This window comes from Crocodylus porosus, unplaced genomic scaffold, assembly GCF_001723895.1.
Source record: "Crocodylus porosus isolate Cpor-Errol unplaced genomic scaffold, CroPor_comp1, whole genome shotgun sequence".
Taxonomy (NCBI): Eukaryota; Metazoa; Chordata; order Crocodylia; family Crocodylidae; genus Crocodylus; species Crocodylus porosus.
In genome coordinates this window covers 16,658,780-16,676,439 of record NW_017728950.1, presented here as the reverse complement: position 1 = coordinate 16,676,439, position 17,660 = coordinate 16,658,780, and the positions used below count along the sequence as shown (strand labels likewise).

At 48.6% G+C, this 17,660-nt stretch overlaps 1 protein-coding gene across 1 annotated transcript in view; it reads left to right on the top strand.

Moving 5' to 3' along the window:
• ZCCHC7 (zinc finger CCHC-type containing 7) overlaps window positions 1-9,435 on the top strand; it is a 194,856-nt gene extending 185,421 nt beyond the window's left edge. The window contains exons 8-9 of the mRNA XM_019555084.1: window positions 5,001-5,118; window positions 7,989-9,435. Coding sequence (XP_019410629.1) covers window positions 5,001-5,118; window positions 7,989-8,443 — 573 coding nt within the window. The 3' untranslated portion in view covers window positions 8,444-9,435. The remainder of the gene's footprint in view (window positions 1-5,000; window positions 5,119-7,988) is intronic.
• Window positions 9,436-17,660: the final 8,225 nt, after the last annotated feature.

Here is a 17,660-nt window from a genome sequence, read left to right as displayed (position 1 = left end):
GACTCAAACTCTGTGATCCCAGCATGTAGCTCTACCCTGATTTATATTAGCTAACTCAAGCCATTCAAATGTATAAGGTGGTTTATTCCTTCCTGCATCTTAACAATTTATGATACCATGCTTTTGCCAAGCAGACCTGAATGGAAGAGAAGGAGCTGCTAAACCTTGGAAAGAATGCTTTTATCCCCTTTGCTGAGGATCTGCCTTACACTTGCCATTATTCACAAGAATGTAATAAGTATGAGATTACCCTAGGAGAGACCAGAATGAGACCAAAAGTGGAATTTTATACTTAAATAACATAATAAAAGACACAAGTCATTCCATTGCTTTAATCTTTTGCAGAATGTATAGTGGATGGCAAAAACAAGGTAGAGTTTGAGACCAGAAAACCAGAACCTTCCTCCTCTTTCAAGAGAAATAAGGTTTTGAATCCCTTAAAAAAATCTGTAAGGCTTATAAGCAGTTCTAATTTGACTGTAGGCTTTCATCTGTCCTTGTCTGCCTGTCCTCCCACTTCTTGCAGAGCCCTGTTTTAAAGGTAGCTTTCTATATAGATAGCTAAATCCCAGAATTCTTTTATATGTACTAAGAAGTAACTAAACATCCTTTGACATGCTAAGTACCATCCTGGCATAATTTTTGGACCAGTAAATCTGCCTTATCTGCTGTGGCAAATCCTGTGTTCTGGTTTGTATGTCTTTTCATGATGTTTATACTATGCAATGATAGCGCCACATTTTAAATAGTTCCCATTTTTGTCCATTGCCCTGCTCTTAGAACAAGATACAGCAGTAGTCTCAGTCAGATTTTGGAGGCTGAATTTAATGGCACGCACTTCTTTCCAAACAGTCTTGAATGCAGTATGTCCAGTCTTCTCTTTCAGGAGTCCCTGAATACTACAAATAACCTTGAGCAGAAGGAACATAACACTAAATTTTGTAGGCTTTTTTTGTTTGTTACTTGATTCATCAGCTCCTGCCTTGTTACAATTAGTTTTTTGTGTCTTCATCTAATGTCAGCAGTAGCAAACATTTAGGGACCCTATCCATTTAGAAAATATTATGCAGTAGGAAGGAAATACTAGTGTTTATGCTCCCTGTGCAAAATGCTTTCTAGGCCATTGCTGAATGTGTGACAATATAAGCATTTTGATTTGCTCACTTTGAAAAATTAAGAAAGCTAAATATAACTGTGTTTGGTACCTGCATCCAGCTAGTTGTGCAGTGCCTGGCCTTCCATGTTTTCCATGGGTTTTGTGCAGGGTCCCATCCTAGGGGCATTTCTTCCTAACGAAACATTAAGAACATGTAAAGTTTTACCTACTTCAGTGGTGCTCAACCTTTTTGGGTAGCGAGCCAGATGGGGAGTACACAGTATATCTGTGGGCCAGATCCAGCTGATAGTTCCAAACCAGCTTAGGGCAGTTACAGCAAGGCCCCATCCAGCCATGTGGCAGGGGGCATCCTGGCTCCAACCTGGCCCCACAGTGGGGAAGGAGGGGTCATGGCCCAGCCCCAGCCTGGCCCCATGGGGGGGAGGGGGGCATGACCCAGTCCCGTAGGGTAAAGGGGGCATGGCCCAGCCCGAACCCAGCCCCACAGAGGGAGGGGGTTTGACCCTGTCCTGCAGGGGAAGAAAAGGGGGCTCAAGCCGAACTTACAGGGGAAAGGGGGCATGGCCCAGCCCTATCTAGTCTGGGAGGAGGGGCCTGGCCTGGCCTCATCCAGCCGCAGGGGTGGGGGTGTGATCTGGCCTGAACCTGCTGCACAGCGCTCGGGAATTTGGCATCAGGGGTGGGTGGCCATATTTATTGCCACCACTCCCCTGCTACCACATTTTTTGATGCATGGGGAGCCCTGTGGGCCAGAAGCCTATGGCTCCACAGGCTGCATTTGGCCTGTGGGCCAGACATTGAGCTTCCCTGACCTAGCAACTAAGAGCTGAGGAAAAAGTCCTCAAACCAGTACAACTTAAAAACCATCTTTAAAAAGGAATAAAGAAAAGTAGCGTTGGCAATGGTGATCGTTGAGGTGACAACGTGAAAGTAAAGTGAATGGCTTCATAACAGGTTTATCTAACTTTTTTTTGCTTGCTGCAATGGATTTTTAAGGGTTTGCACTGTTAACTTATTGAAACATTCTCTGAACCTTAACTTCACAGTAGCCAAGCTCTTTGGGTCTATAGTAACAGGAGATGGAAAGAATGCATTCAGTTATTAGGTCCCTCGCTCTTTCAGTTCAGGATATTATGCCCTTTTGGAGGACACATCAGATGCTAAACTGATGTTACATTTAATCTTGGTTGGAAGACCCATAAAATGCTAACTGCTGCCTGAGTGAATTTCTGGTGTGTTTTAGTGCTAAAAGATACCAAAAAATATGGAGAGGAAAACATGTAGGGAAAGGGACTTACAGAGGCACTAAAGTAGCAAATGCTTGAAAACCAGCCACTCAGCATCTGGTGGAGGCCTCGGGGAGAGTGAAAGCCCCCAACATATTCACGAGAACTACAAGACATAGACTTTATTAAATTTGGGCAGTGTCCAAAGAGTAGAAAAATTGCATTGCCAAGCGCTGCTGTTAGCAAACAGTTTACAAGCAAAACAACACAGCAATTAGTGTCATAGGACTGAGAAGGTCGTACAAAGCAGTAGAAATTTAGCCAGGCTAGCATTCAAGTCAATGATAACATTTAATTTGTAGCACTGTGAATGTTTCTCAGTGTGTGTTGTTTAGACCCGACAGGCATTTACTTGAAGGTGCAATGCAGTCTGATCCATGATCCCAAAAATCTAGCCTCCTGCCATGCTAAACATGCATGGCAGGAGGCACGATTGTGGAATTGAGGATCAATTGCACCATATTGCCAGTGCTGGGGGGAGCCCTGGATCATGATGGCTGGGTGCCCAACAGTCAGCTAGCTTGGGGGACCCACAGGGCCAGTTTGAGCCCTCGTGTGGTCCCCAGACCTGTCTGAAACAGGTGATTGTTAGGTGCCTACTTAAATAGCAGACAAACTAAACAATTTTTGCAGGTTGGTCACGGCATAAACAGCAAATTCCACAGATATTTCCTGATGTGCTCCGGCAACCCTGCCCCTCAGCACTGATGTGCAGAGTTCCTGGCGGGGTGGGGGGAGAAGGACCAAGGGAGGCAGCTGCCGTCTTGTCTGCTGTCCTTCATGCCTTCCAGCTAGCCCAGAGGTGGGCTAAATGGCTGATCTGGCCAGCAGCTGGACTCTGTTTCCCAGTTGTCCCTGCCCTCATGGCTGGGGGCCAGTCTCCATGGAGACCCCAGCAGCAGCTGTGTGAGAAAACTCAAGGCTGGGGTTGGGGGCAGCTTGCTTCTTGCAGTTATGACAGCCTGGTCTGGAGCCAGAGCAGAGCCACAATCCCCTGCCTGCACACCCCTACCCAGAGTGTGCAGGCTACAGATCGCAACTCTGCACTGGCTCTGGAGCAAACTGCCCCCATCACAAGTTCCCAGAGGCTCTGGAGCAGCCCCTTGCACTACTCTGCCACACAAGCTGTCAGCATGGCTGCAGCTGGTCTCTATGGCAACCCCAGCCTGAGCTTTCCCAGCAGATGCGGCTGGGGTCTCCATGGAGACCAGCCCAAGCCATGTGGGCAGGGGTGGCTGGGTAACGGAGTCCACAGCCGACTGGATGCAGCCTGCAGGCCAGACTTTGCCCATCCCTGAGCTAGCCAGTGCCTTCACCCCACCCCAGGCAGGCTGTGATGAACACTGGTTCCCGCTGAGGAGCCAGCATTTTATTTCCATTAAGTTGGGTTTTTTTAAGTTGACTTCACGGACAATCCCAGATTTTGCCGTTTCTGTGAAATCCATGAAATTGCAAATTGAGTAGACCTTTACTGTCTGTCAGCAGGATTAGTACTGTCCCAGGGCTATCTCAATCTGCCATTGCCTGGCAGGGATCACACTGGGATTTGAGCCCCATGGGTGATCCCTGCCAAACAATCAAACCCAGGGCCACCCCTGGGTTTGACCCTCCCCCCCCCCCAATCAGCTCATTCTGGGCAGGATCAGGACTGCCCTGGGTTCAAGCCCTGGGGTCATCCTGACCTGCCATCAGCTGGCAGGGACCACCCGAGGGATTCAGACTCCAGGACAGTCCCTGCCAGCCAGTTATCAGGACCACCTAGAACCTGAAGCCCCAGGACAATCCCAGTCCTACTTAGGGCTATCCCAAGGCTCAAGCCCAATGGTGGTCCCTGCAACACATTCAATTTAAGGTGCAATGGAAAACAGCTACAAAGTTATTACAAGTATTTTGTGTAGTGACTTTGTAGCTGGGTTTCCATTAAATTGTGCCATTAATCTCCTGAATTTGTGGTCAATTTACACCTTAAAACAAGGTTAACTATTTCTTCTCATCTTAAGTGTAACGCCCAGATGCCAATGAGGCTATAAGACCACCTCTCCCACTGCCTCCTCACTAGTTGGTGTCCTTGGCACTCCTGGTCTTGTGGGTTTGCCTGGCAAAACCTCTTTTCAAAACTGAATTTGGTTCCGGAAGTGAATTTCTCTCGGATCCTCTCAGTCCACTGATTTATTGCTTCTACTACATTTTCCCACGGTGTGTCTGATTCTAATCCTTCACCTTTGTGGGTATTAGAGTATCTGTGAAAACTACATTACCAGAACAGGTTTGGGATATATAAATGGGGGCGTGGGTATCCAGCTGTACTCCTAGCTAGCAAAGGATTGTAACAGTAATTTGAGCTTCCTTTTTTGGAACAATTGTGATACAGTCATAGGCACAGCTCTTGAAAACCAATAAAATCATCCCTGTTTAAAGAACTGGTCATTTGTCGTGAATCAGTATAGATCCATTGGCTTCAAGGGAATAAACTTAATTCACACCAGCCAGTGAGCTAGCCTAAAGAATTTGGTTTATTTCCTTGACTTCTGATATCCAGAATCAAATGTTTTAACAAGATGCAACAGCCTGTAATGATCCTGAAATGTGAATTACAGGAATGCTCAGAGAGACGGATGTACGGTGGAGTATTCCCCTCATCTCCATTCATCTACTACTACGACAATGAGTATGACATCAAAAGCAGAGCTAAGAGGCTAAAGAGAAAGGTTGAAGGTAGAGTATATTTTGTGAGATACTTCTTGCCCATATCTCACCTTTTATTAAATGGTCATTATCCATGTGCATTGTTATATTTGCTTCTTTTTTATGCTTTTATACTTGCTGCTTTTTTATGCGTTTTCATTAAAAAATGGTTAACTTTGTAATTTGGAGTTTCTTCATGTTTTGGGTGATGATGATTGGAATTTGGCATGATCTCAACCAAGAAGCAGGGCAAGAGTAATAAGTCTATTAATCCTTGTCTGTTTTTAAAATTCATTTCAAACCCTCCAAAGGGACACCAGCAAGTACTTTACTCTCAAACACTCATTGACCTTAAAATAGTTATTAAATAAGAAGAAAGTAGAAATCCTGTTATCTGTTGCCAAAGCCAATCGACATGGGGAAAAAAGCAATGACCAATAAGTGGCCACTCCCTTCAAAAAGACCTGTTATGGAAGAAAGGAGGGGTGCACTGATAAAGATTTTTGGGGCTGATACCAATGGCCAATTATTATCAAGCCGTATCAGCCAATACCAATCTGATTGGCGATATGCAGCCTGGCAGCTTGGAGAGCAGCATCCAGCTGGTAAGTCTGTTGGGAGAGAAGGTGGGGGATACAGATCAAGGCCCCCACAGTGAGGGAAGAAGGGGGCTGGGGCTGAGGCAGGCACTGTCCAGCCAGGGCAGGGTGCAGGATGGAGCCACAAGCAGCTCCTCCGTGAGGGTGCAGGGAGTGTGTGGCAGCTCCTGCTGCTCCACACACCCCTACGGGAGCCATAGGGTGGGTGTGCCTCCCCCACCCCACCCTGGATCTGTGCACAGGGCAAATAGTTTCATAGTTGGTAGGGTCAGAAGGGACCTGAGCAGATCATGAAGTCTGACCCCCTGCCATGGGCGGGAAAAGAGGACTGGGCCGGTCAAACAACCCCAGCTAGGTGATTGTCTAGCCTCCTTTTGAAGACCCTCAGGGTAGGAGCAAGCACCACTTCCCTTGGAAGTTGATTCCAGATCCTAGCCGCCCTGACAGTGAAGTAGCGCCTCCTGATGTTCAGATGCCTCCTGAATCTACTGTTTGTCAACTTATGGCTGTTATTCCTTGTTACTCCCAGTAGTGCTTGGGGGAACTGGGACTCTCCCATTGCCTCCTGGTCTCCCTTGGCCAGTTTACAGATGGCCACCAGATCCCCCCTCAGCCTCCTCTTGTGGAGGCTGAACAGGTTAAGGACCCGTAGTAGCCTCTCCTCGTAGGGCCTGTGCTGCTGCCCCCTGATCATGCAAGTGAGCCTTCTCTGGACCCTCTTGATGCTGTCCACATCCCTCCTGAAGTGCAGTGCCCAGAGCTGGACGCAGTACTCCAACTGCGGCCTGACCAGTGTCGCAAAGAGGGTGAGGATCACCTCCTTGGACCTGCTCGAGATGCATCTGTGGATGCATGACAAGGTGCGGTTAGCCTTCCTGACTGCGTCCCCACATTGGCGGCCCATGTTCATCTTGGAGTCTCTAATGACTCCAAGATCCTTTTCTGCCTCTGTGCTGATGAGAAGGGAGTTCCCCAGCCTGTAGGTCTGTTGCTGGTTCTTTCTCCCTAGGTGCAGTACCCCACACTTGTCAGTATTAAATCCCATCTTATTCTCATCTGCCCACCCCTGTAACCTGTCCAGGTCCAACTGCAGCCTGTCCCTCCCTTCTAGCATGTGTGCTTCTTCCCACATCTTAGTGCTATCTGCAAATTGGATGCGGGGGTGAAAAGCACCTTGTTCAAAGTCACTGATGAACATGTTGAACGGTGCGGGCCCGAGGACCGAGCCCTGGGGGACCCCACTGCCCATATCCCTCCAGGTTGAAAATGACCCATCCACCACCACTCTCTGGGTGCAACCCTCCAGCCAATTGGCGACCCATCTGACTATGGGCTGCTGCTGTGGGCTGGGGCCAGGGACAGCTCTAGGATCTTCCCAGCAGGGGGTTGGGCTAGGGCTGTGGGCAGTGGCATTGGGAAGGGAGGCTGTGTGGTGGGTTGTGGCCACCCCAGAATTCACTGTAGCCCCCACTCCCAGCACTGCCGCCCGCCCCAAGTGCAGCCCTGGCCCAACCCCTCCCCCTCTCCCTGCAGGAAGAGGCCAGTGCCACTCCCAGGCCCAGCCCACAGCAGCAGCCCGCACTTGCCCTGCACACAGATGCAGAGGGCACACCACCACCCCCATGCCTCCCCTAGGGGTGCACACAGATGAGCTGCTTGCAGCTCCATCCCGTACTCTACTCCAGCTAGACAGCACCTGCCCCAGGCCCAGCTCCCCTCCTCCCTCACCACGGGGGCCTTGATCTGCCCTGCCCCTTCCCCACCAACAGATTTACCAGCAAGATGCTTCTCTCCAAGCTTCTGGGCTGGCCATGTGCATATTGCAGCTGTGCACATGCACACAGCATTTATCAGTGACATTATCGGCTGTTCAGGCAAAAAAGGCTGATTGCCAGTAACGTCAATTTTCCTTTTATTCGTGCCAATACTGCTGGAAATATCAAAGAAAGAAAAGACAGTTTAACTTTCAGAATCTTAGCCTGCATAAGTAGGCTGGCAGATGGAAAATGATCATCTTTTTTAAATAGAGCATATTCAATATGAAGAAAATTACTGTGGATTCTCCCGGCAAATTTTTACTGTAACTTTTTTGGTTTTTGCTGAACTTTAAAATGATCCAATAAACTTCTGCCTCAATTAATTTTCATCAAAAATTTTACAAGAGTTTTCTTAAATTCTCCAGTTCTCTATCCAGCATGCAAGGGTCCACATATGCGGTTAGGAATCAGGAATGCCAAACAACTTTGATTTTCAGGCATTATAGCTTATATCTCTTAAAAATAACCTGTTGTTATTTTACAGAACTGCAGGAAGTAGGCCTTCTGCCAATACAATTCAAGAGACCATACATGGAGGAAGAGCACATGAGGCATTGCCATAAGAAAAAGAAAAAGCTTTGGAAAGAGCATGACAAGCCTAGTAAAAAAGAAAAGCATCACAAAAAACCCAAGAAAAAGTCACAGGCAGACAAACACAAAGACAAGAAGCAGAGGAAAGGTATCCAAAAGAATCAAGATGGAGAGGAGGACTTTCCTAGAGGATGCAAAGCACATGTGCCTAAAGCTAGCAAAAAGTATCGTCGCTCTGTCTTCCAGCCACATAGTGACAAAATGAGAAATACCCAGGAACTTGTAGAGGCAGTTAAAAAGAAGAAAAAAAAACAGCAAAATGATAGAGACTGGAACCCCACCACTCATGAGAGTTTATTCCTTATAAAACAAAGGAACAAAAAATCCAAACAGAAATCCAGATACTAATCTGGTAACAACAAACCTGGGTGTGGGGAGTAGGGCTTCACTCATCACTACTTTGCCATGGTATTTTTTGACCCTCTGCTAAGAATTTAATGTAAGATGTCAAACCAGGATGTGTAAAGACAAGGAGCACAAAGCCTGTGACACTGTTCCTTGGAGAAAGTATTTTGCCTCCCTCTGTTCTTCAACAGTTCCATCTGGTGAGCATCTAAGTGAAATCATACTGTAATTTTGGTAGTCTGCGTTAGTCTATAAGTTAACGAAAAGTTGATTATTTTTTGTTGGTTTGTTTGGCCTGGCAGGTTTTTTAGTTGTCAGTGTTGGGGGAAAGGGTCCTATATTCCTCAGCATGGGGCCTATAGTTCCCTTGCCTCCTGACTTTAAAGAGAAGCTGTCACATTGTTTGGTGGAGAGGCTGAGGAAGGACAGGGAAGAGGAAAAAAACTATGATACAAAAACAGTCTGCTTGGTTAAGTCATCTTCTCTAGGGCACAGAGAATCATTTTCTTCCTGTTCTCCCAAGTGGAGTCTGCAGGGAGGTTATTGTCTTGTGCTTATGACATGACAGTCTTCTATCATACAAACTCTTGTGAGGTCACAAATCATCATCATGTCACTGGAAGATGAAGTGGCAGGCACAGATAAAGGAGTTGAGCGTTGTTACATAATCTGTGTCTGCTGCCTAAAGTATATGGCAGGGACATCTGTTAATGACTTATAACAAGCAAGCAGTTGGGTTTTCATCTTGAATTAAATGTTTTACAGTCTTCCACAGTGTGGGAGTCTTGCTTTTAACAGACAGAACTACGTAAGATATAAAACAAAAACAATTTGCCTGCTTCCAAAAATACAGGGCTAAAGTTTTCCTAATTTCATTTTTTTAAGAAGTTGTTATTTTTGTACTCCAGGAATGAAACAAGTTGTCAAAAACTTTGTAAGAATAAATGCTGTATTAAAAGGCTTATCTAATAAATGTTTACTTGGGGGCACATGAAGAAATGCATCTGATGTATATTTTTGATGAAGAAAACAATAACCTGGTTTTCATTAATGAGGTGAAACTGTGTCAGTTCTGACCAGAAAGCTGTTATAGGACAGTATATGATGTATGTGATGCCCACCTTTCCCAGCCTGCTAGAACTAGTAACTGGCAATATTGACTTCATGGGTAGTTCTCATGTAGGTCTTTAAAGACTGCCGGACTTGAAAAACTGTGTGGTGAGTAAGTAGTGACCTATCTACATGGGGAAATGGCTACGTTGGGAAAATCCTACAGGTATAATTATATCAGTAAAATCCACTGTACTCTGGGATGAGTTCCCACAGGGGGACTTTTACCCACATACATATGCTGACACAGTTTACCAGTGCTGCTATGCTGAAATTACTTGGAGCAGAAATAAGCATAGTATTCTTATGCCAGAAGCCCTACTTCTACTTTGCAAGAGTTGTCCTGGCTCGTGGTTCCAAGAGAGTTTTGTTTAACTCTGTGTCATTCAATGGCAAGTTTCTAGTGGTTTTAATTGCACTCTTGGAAAGGGTTTCCCTGATGCCCAGTCTGAGCCTTACTCCCCATCTGTCATGGCTCATATTCCTCCTTACTTTTCATCAGGTAGCCCAATGAGAACATTAATCTGTACCCGAGCTTTTGTTCAACTCTCTCAGCCAGCTCCCCAGACCCTGTTTTGTCTCATCAGTTTACTGATGTGGCTAGGCAGCCAGCCCAGCATGAAACCAGATACCAGAGGAGCTGGTCGTCTTTCCTGGCACTATGCACCATGATCTGTTCTTTTGTCATGCTGCAGTCCCAGCCCAAAGTCCAGGATGGAACACCCAATTCAGTGCATTCCAAGTGCCCATCTACACAAAGAGCCTGACCATATCCATTCCTCAGGCCTGCACCCTGTTGGCTCCTTGAATTTGTAAACACAATAAATACATTTGTTCATGCAGGGCTGGCTGCCTTTCTGCAGGTCATGGGCAATCCAGGAAATTGAGATAAAGCTGTTTTCTGGAAATTTGAACCCAGGCATAGCAAAAGTGCGTGGAGGAAACCAGATGGTATGTATGTCTCTCCCAACAGAGACTTGAGAGGAAGAATTGCACCTTAGCAAGAATTCTTCCTCAAGGGATATCCAAAAGCCAAATTAAATGCGAGAGGAAAAAAGTGGAAAACATCCACAGAATCATGCACCTTGTCTCTCAAGCAGGTCATTGTGTAGCCCTTTCTGTTTCTTATCTACAGTACAGAAACAATCATAGGCTCTCCTTCTTCCCCAGTCTATTTGTGGTTGGCATGAAGCTCAAAGAATTGTAGTGATTTTCATCACCATCGAGGTCTTCCTTCAGAATGATCCTGGGTCTGGGTCCCACCGCAGGTCTCCTTGCACATCTTTCACAGCACTGGTATTTGGCAGGTTCTGCACACCAGCCTTTCCCACAGTGATAGCCCATGTTGTTCACTCAGTGCAGGGAGAGATCCACTGGCTGTAGGGTTTGCAAAGCTGCTTGCTTCCTTTGGTGAACCAGTTTGGGTAAGAGCCATAGTGTAGTCACCTTTGTGCAAACCCAGGGTCTGGGTATTCTAGGATCTGAAAGAAATATTCACAGTCTGAGTTAGGAGGGAAGTTGGAGACTGGCTTTGCTGTCATGACTGTACATGACACAAGATGAAACTGAACAGGAAGACCAGGGAAAGTAGACAAGACTTTGACATGTCCCATTGTCATCGCCTTTGGCTCCAGGGTACAGCTAGAAAACCCTTTGGAATACAGCTTATGTGGGCTGTTCCTTTCTCTGGCTTTTGGTATTACTCCCAGGAAAGCTGCCTCTTTCTACTTGGGACATTCAGTAACTACATATGTTCTAAAATGTTCCTTTTTATCTATTCATTTCTGGCACATTTTAGCCCCATGGGCATATGCCGCAGCCTCTGATATGCTTTGCCACAGTTGTTAGGCACAAAAGATCAGAAAGTTAAGGGAGTCAGAATATCTAAACAGCCTCCTATTGGCATTTTTCCCACTATTAGCCCATAGGAGTTGGGCACCTAAATATCTTTAAAGATCAGGGTTCATATGCCTTTTGAAAATCCAACCACATCTGATCTGCATCTTTATGTGCCCAAAGTACCATTAAGAACCTGGCCCAAAGTAACTCCTGGGGAACAGCACTGTTCATTACATTGGCACTTACTAACAGGGGGGGCAGAAGGAAAGGGGATGTCATTTGAACTGTGTTGAGCCTATCAGTGATCATTAGCAGGTAAAGTAGCTCAAGCTGTTTTTTCCTTGCAGCAGCTAGCCTGAGGTAACATGCAAACTGCACCGAAGTTATGTGAACACCTCTCTCTCAGAGATGAGGCTGGCTGTGTGGCCTCAAATTTCTGCCTTGTAGGATAATGATCATGTTTGTTCCATTTTAATTCATCTGGAAGGTATTATTTTGATGTAAACAGACACAAACTAAAACCATGAACAGTGGCTTAAGGTCAAGTTTTCTTCTAATATCTGTCAAAGCTATTCCAGCCCAGCCCAAGTAGGGGTGTTTCATCAGTGCAGCTATACCAATAATTTGTATTGTAATCGTGATCACACTGAAGAAAGAGCACAATGGTCAATTGTGATTGAGCACAATTGTCAATTTCTCCACACTGAAGAAAGAGCACAATTGTTATCACCACTCTCATTTACTGATGGGAGGACACTTGACTAGCTGACTCAGCTGGCCAGTGGCAGAGCCAGGTCTTCTAAGTCCCAGCCCCAGTTCTTTACCTAGGAGTGTATACCTGGAGCATCAAAGAGATCCTAAATGAGATCAGGACCCTCTTGCGCTAGGTACCATATATACATAGAGTAGCAGACAGTCCCTGCCCCAAAGAGCCTACAATTTGAGCAGAAATGTATTTTCTGCACTTATCAGGGTGAGGTGATGGATTGTACCCTCTTCTCCCAAGGCATTTTGCAGGTCCCTGACACCAACCCCACCCTTTTTCAGTTCCATAGAATTGAATCAATGGCATTCAGTGGTATTGTGATCACACTGGTAATCAAAGCCACTTGTAGTTGAAAATAAGTTCTCACTCCAGCTCAGAATACTAAAGAGTTTTATGGAAGCAATTGCAATCATCATAATGTGGAAAGCACTTTTACATGAGACAGAGGAGACAGGGCAGGAAGGGAACAAAGAGATTTCAAATAATAAGCCATGCTAGTGGAATTGTTTAGCTCATTCTCCACTGGCAAAAAGACCAATTACCTCAATCCCTTGTTAAAGGGTAGGGTCACTGTAAGACCCCTCTTTGAGGCCAGGGACCTGCCAACTGGGGTAAGTTTCACCACGTGCAGTTTTATCCCATTAAACCAAAGTGTTCTTCAGACTGTCATTCCTCCCACTTGCTATTTTTTCCCCTTTTAAAGAACTGTCAGTCTTCACTCCAGAGATGCCTGGGACTGAAAAACATGCTCATCCCAGGAGAGGATGGTGTCTCAAGGTCACAGTTGATGTGCATTGGTGAAGCAGCATGAGGAAGCCTACACTCTGTGAATAAATAAAGGGCTTCAGTGCAGCTCTGTGTGGGGGGGAGGTGGGAGGGTCAGAGCCTTACTGAGTAATGTGGGCAGGTGCCCCAGGAGTGGGAGAGGAAGGAGATAGTGCTCAGTCTCATTTGCTACAGCTACTACACTGTAATTGGTGCAGAGCTGATGATGAGGGAAACCTGCAGCTCTGTACTCGCTACGTGGTACATCCAAAGGAATTAAACGAGGTGCCTGTAATACATCGTAAGCAGGGATCTGGGTTTTCTGTTTCCTATGGAAAAACAAAAAAAGCATGGATTTTCCTTTTAACTGAGAAAAACATGGGTTTTTATTTTAGTGGAGAAATGCACGAATTTTCCATTTTTGCAAAGAGGTCTCTGCAAGCTGGCAGAGTGCCACCCTGCAAGGGTCTGGGGGGAGTGGGAAAAAGGGCAGTAAGGCAGGGGGCACAATGTGCATGTGTGCACTCACACATGCACGTGGCTAGAGAGCAGCTCCCACAGGTAAGTCTGGTGGAGGGGGAGGGGGGATTGAGGGCCTCCATAGAGAGGCAGGGAGTTGGGCAGAGCTGGGGCCTGGGGCTGGAATGCGTGGTCTCAGGGCCCCAGAAGGGAGCAGGATGGGGCCGTGGGCAGCTTTTCTGGGGGCGGAGGGGTAGTGGAGCTGACTCTCCACCACTGCACTTCTGGCAGATGGCATGTGCTGCCCAGATGTGTGCAGGGTGGGGCAGGCTGCCCCCTACAGGCTTGGGCTCCTGGCCCTGCTGCCGCCTCCTCTCTGGGCCCTCTGCAGTCCAGCAGATTGGACCCAGCACAGCAGGGCTGGGCAGGGAAGCTCCTTGCTGCTGCAAGCCGCCTGGCAAGACACCCCCTACCCACCCAGCAGCAGCAGGGGCGATGGCACAGTTGTGCCCCTTGCTGCTGCCAAGCAGGCAGAAGGCACCTCACCTGGGCAATGGGGAGCTTGCAGCAGCAAGGAGCTTCCTCACCCAGCCCTGTTCCACACAACTCTGCTCTGCCACGCTGGGTCCCACCTGCTGCGCTACAGAGGTCCTAGTGCGAGGGCAGCAGGGCAGGCAGCCCAAGTTTTCAGAAGACAGCCCGCACCTGCCCCATGACAGTTTCCACTCCAGCCTCACCTCACCCCTGGGGAAGGGGGAGCCGGGCTCTAGGTCCCACTCAGCTGCAGGAGTCGTTGTCTCCCACAGGCAGGAGGGAGCTGCAGACCATATCCTTGGTGGCTGGGGGGTTGGGAACTGTTAGTGAAAAGTCAGGGACACTGGCAAGGCTCGGGGGTGTGGGTGGGGAGTGAAGGGCCTGGACTTGCATCCTGGTGAGCAAAGGGGGAAGGCTGAGCTCTGATTTTGGCATGATAAAAAACCCCAAATCAAATATGAAAATGTATAGGTACTTAGAATTTATTTATTGTAATGACTGAGGCCCTGGTGGGTTTCCAGATTGCTTTAAAATTGTAAATATATCAATAAAACATTGTGTTTAATTGATGCATGCATGCACGATCCCCAGCCATAAGGGAGTAGTGTGCGATGGATGTGCTCTCTTCTCCAGAGCAACGGGTACAGCAGAGGTTCTGTGTAGAGTTGACTGCTTGCTGCAATCCACCAAAAAATCAGGCAGGCCTGAAAATGGAGTAGGTCAAGACATTGCCAGAGGAACTGAGAAGGGAGGGAAGTGAAGTTGTATAGTAAAGAACTACCTGAGACTGAACGACACATGCCCCCAGCAGCTGGGGGCGCACGGCTGCACTGGCATTGACAGTAAGTGCGGGGCTCCCACAGATGCCACCGGCGCTGTCCTTGGCAGGGAGTAGGAGGCGGTGTTATGTGCAGGTGGTGCCTGCAGGTGGAATGAGAAAAAAACCAAATAATATACTAAAACAAACACCTACTATAACATTTTAATTTATTACAAAAATATATTTTTGTCGTGATTTGTGTTTGCATAGTGTGTATAGAGGTGTTTGCATAACAACTTAAAAATAAAGTCTTACTCGTGTATGTTGTCTGGGGGAGATTTATGATGGGGTGTATGTGTGGGGGGCTTGTGAGGGGGTGTAGCTGTGTGTGGGAGCATAGGGTATTTTGGGGAGGGTGTATGTAGGGGGGTTGTGAGATGTAAGGGGGAGTGTGGGGACTTCCACACATTCCCCCCCATGGTGCACAGCCCCCATTGCTGGCAACAGCAGCAGCAGGCGGTGGGCACTTGGGATGCCAGCAGCCTACGCAAGTGCTTCTGCCCAGTGGCACATGGCTCCAGCCAGTGCTGCGCATGCAGCCAGGCCCACCCGCCTCTATCACACATGGCTCCCCACAGTGCATGTGCAGCACCCAGCACTCACGCCACTGGGAGAAGCCCCATGTGATAAACCCAGCTACCTTCCCCACCCCCTGCTGTGCAGGGCCTGGGACTCCACTGGAAGTGAAGGGGAGCCCTGCCCCTGCTTCCCAGTGGAGTCCCGGGACCTGCACAGCAAGTCCGTGCTCCCGCCAGCCCCATGCTGCATGCTCTCACCTAGCTGCAGCTCCCCTGCCCCCACCCCTGCTACTTCCCTACTTGCTGCCCAAAGTGAGTGCTGCAGCAGGGAGACAAGGAGGAGCCACTAGACCAGGGGTGGGCAAATTGCAGCCCACCAGGCCATTCTATCTGGCCTGTGGGCCCCTAAAATCTTAGAAAATTAATATTTATCTGCCCCTGGCTGCCTGTCATGTGGCCCTCGATGGCTTGCCAAAACTCAGTAAGTGGCCCTCCACTCAAAATAATTCCCCACCCCTGCACTAGATGCTGGGGAAGCCAAGCAGTTCCCTTGGCAGCTGCAGCAGCAGCATCCCCACCCAGAAACTGCATGCTGGCCAGACCATGCTCTCCCATGCACAAGGGAGCATGGCGCACAGGCTGGGCGTGGGGTACAGTTGGTTGGTGCGCATGTGTGGGCCACATGAAATTTGTCTGGCAGGCTGGATCCACCCACAGGCTGTATTTTGCCCGTCCCTGGACTAGACACGTGAGACTGACACAATGCCACTGGGCTAGTTCCACAGGCCCTCTATCTCACAACCGAGTAGCATTACGCTCCCTTTGCCGCTGACTCAGCTTTGCCTCCCAGACCAGACAGAACAGTTTAGCTACTTGGCTCCAATGCCTGCCCCACGCGACTCAAGTGGATGTCAGAAGAGGCTGTAAATGAGAGAGTGTGGCTGGATGGTTAGGGCGCTGCCAGGGAATGGAGGATACCCATATTCTGGCCTCACCTTTCCACTGCAGTACTGTATACCCTTGGCAAATCATTTGGTGAAAGGCTCTAGGAGACAGCCTCTGGATTTCTGCAACAGGGGGCCGCTTATACTTCCCTATGTCACCTAGGGACAGAGGGGATTAAACTGAGGGGACCCTGGGTCTAGTCTGGGTCAAAGGCTGAGGGGCTGCAGTGGTACCCCAGGTGTGAGGGGTTGGGCCTTGGCTGTAAGGAGGGGCAGAGCAGGATACAGACAAGGGCAGTTCATACCATTGGGGTTCCCAGAGCTGTCCCTAGGGGTGTGCGGAGTCCAGGGCATATGAGCCTGTGAGGGGGGTGGGGGTGGTGACCGCCCACAGAAGGTGGCAGAAGCAATGGCGGGGATGGTGGGGGGCTGACAACCATCCACAGAAGCTGGCGAGGGAAGTGGTGATCACGCGCAGAAACCGGTGGAGGTAGGGTCATGGTGGGGCCTGTGCAGAACTGGTTGTGGGGGGGCCCCCAAAGCTCAGGGCCTGGGGTGGTCGCCCTGATTTGCCCCCCGCCCCTCCGGGGTGGCCCTGGGGGTTTCTCTCCCTAAGATGGCACTGTAGGGGTCACGTGACACCTCAAGCACCTTACCCATCTGGTTGGCCCTTTGGCGCCCATCCAGTTGCCAGGGGCCAGGCAGCCATGTAGGGGCCACTGTGTCCAGTGGTCAGGCAGAGGCATGATAAGGCCTCTTCCCAGCATGGTCCCTGCAGGGCAAGGTCAAATTGCAGGCCCTGCACTTAGGTCAGGCATATACCCCAAAAGCAGGAAAAGGATGAGGTGGAGGAGTATGGTGTATGCATCTTCAGCTCCCTCTTCCTTATTGGGCACTGCTCCATGTCGACCCCTGGCCATCTCCCCAAAGCTCACTCCTGCAGGGGAAATCTACTTCATCAGAAACCAGGCACCCCTCAGTCCACTCCTGGGAAGCACCTCCTGCCTAAAGGCCTATGGGAGTTTGCCACCTTAATGCCTTGGGGGAATCTAGGCCTGAAGTCTTAGAGCAGGGAAGAACTGCCAATTTATACCTACTCACTTCTAGTTCCTTCAGGGCTTTGTGCCCAGAGCAGAGAGTCAGCTCAGTCAGTGCTCATCCTGCCAAAGCTACCCCTGATCAAAAGATCCTTTGGAGTGTAAGTGTCTTGGCTGAAACCACATCCACGTTGAGCTTCATGTTCAGGCTCAGCCTAGTGTAATGCATTCTGTTTCTTGGGAGGGGAGATGCACACAGCACCCTGACACACCACAGTGAAGGGTTAGTCTATTAGTCTGAGGTGCACAGCAGCACCCTAAGGCCCTAGCCAATATCTAAGTCTCACTGTGCTGGTCACTGCACAGGGGCACACCAAGGGCTCACCATCTGAAGAGACCCCAGGGGTAACACCTGGTCTTCCAGATGG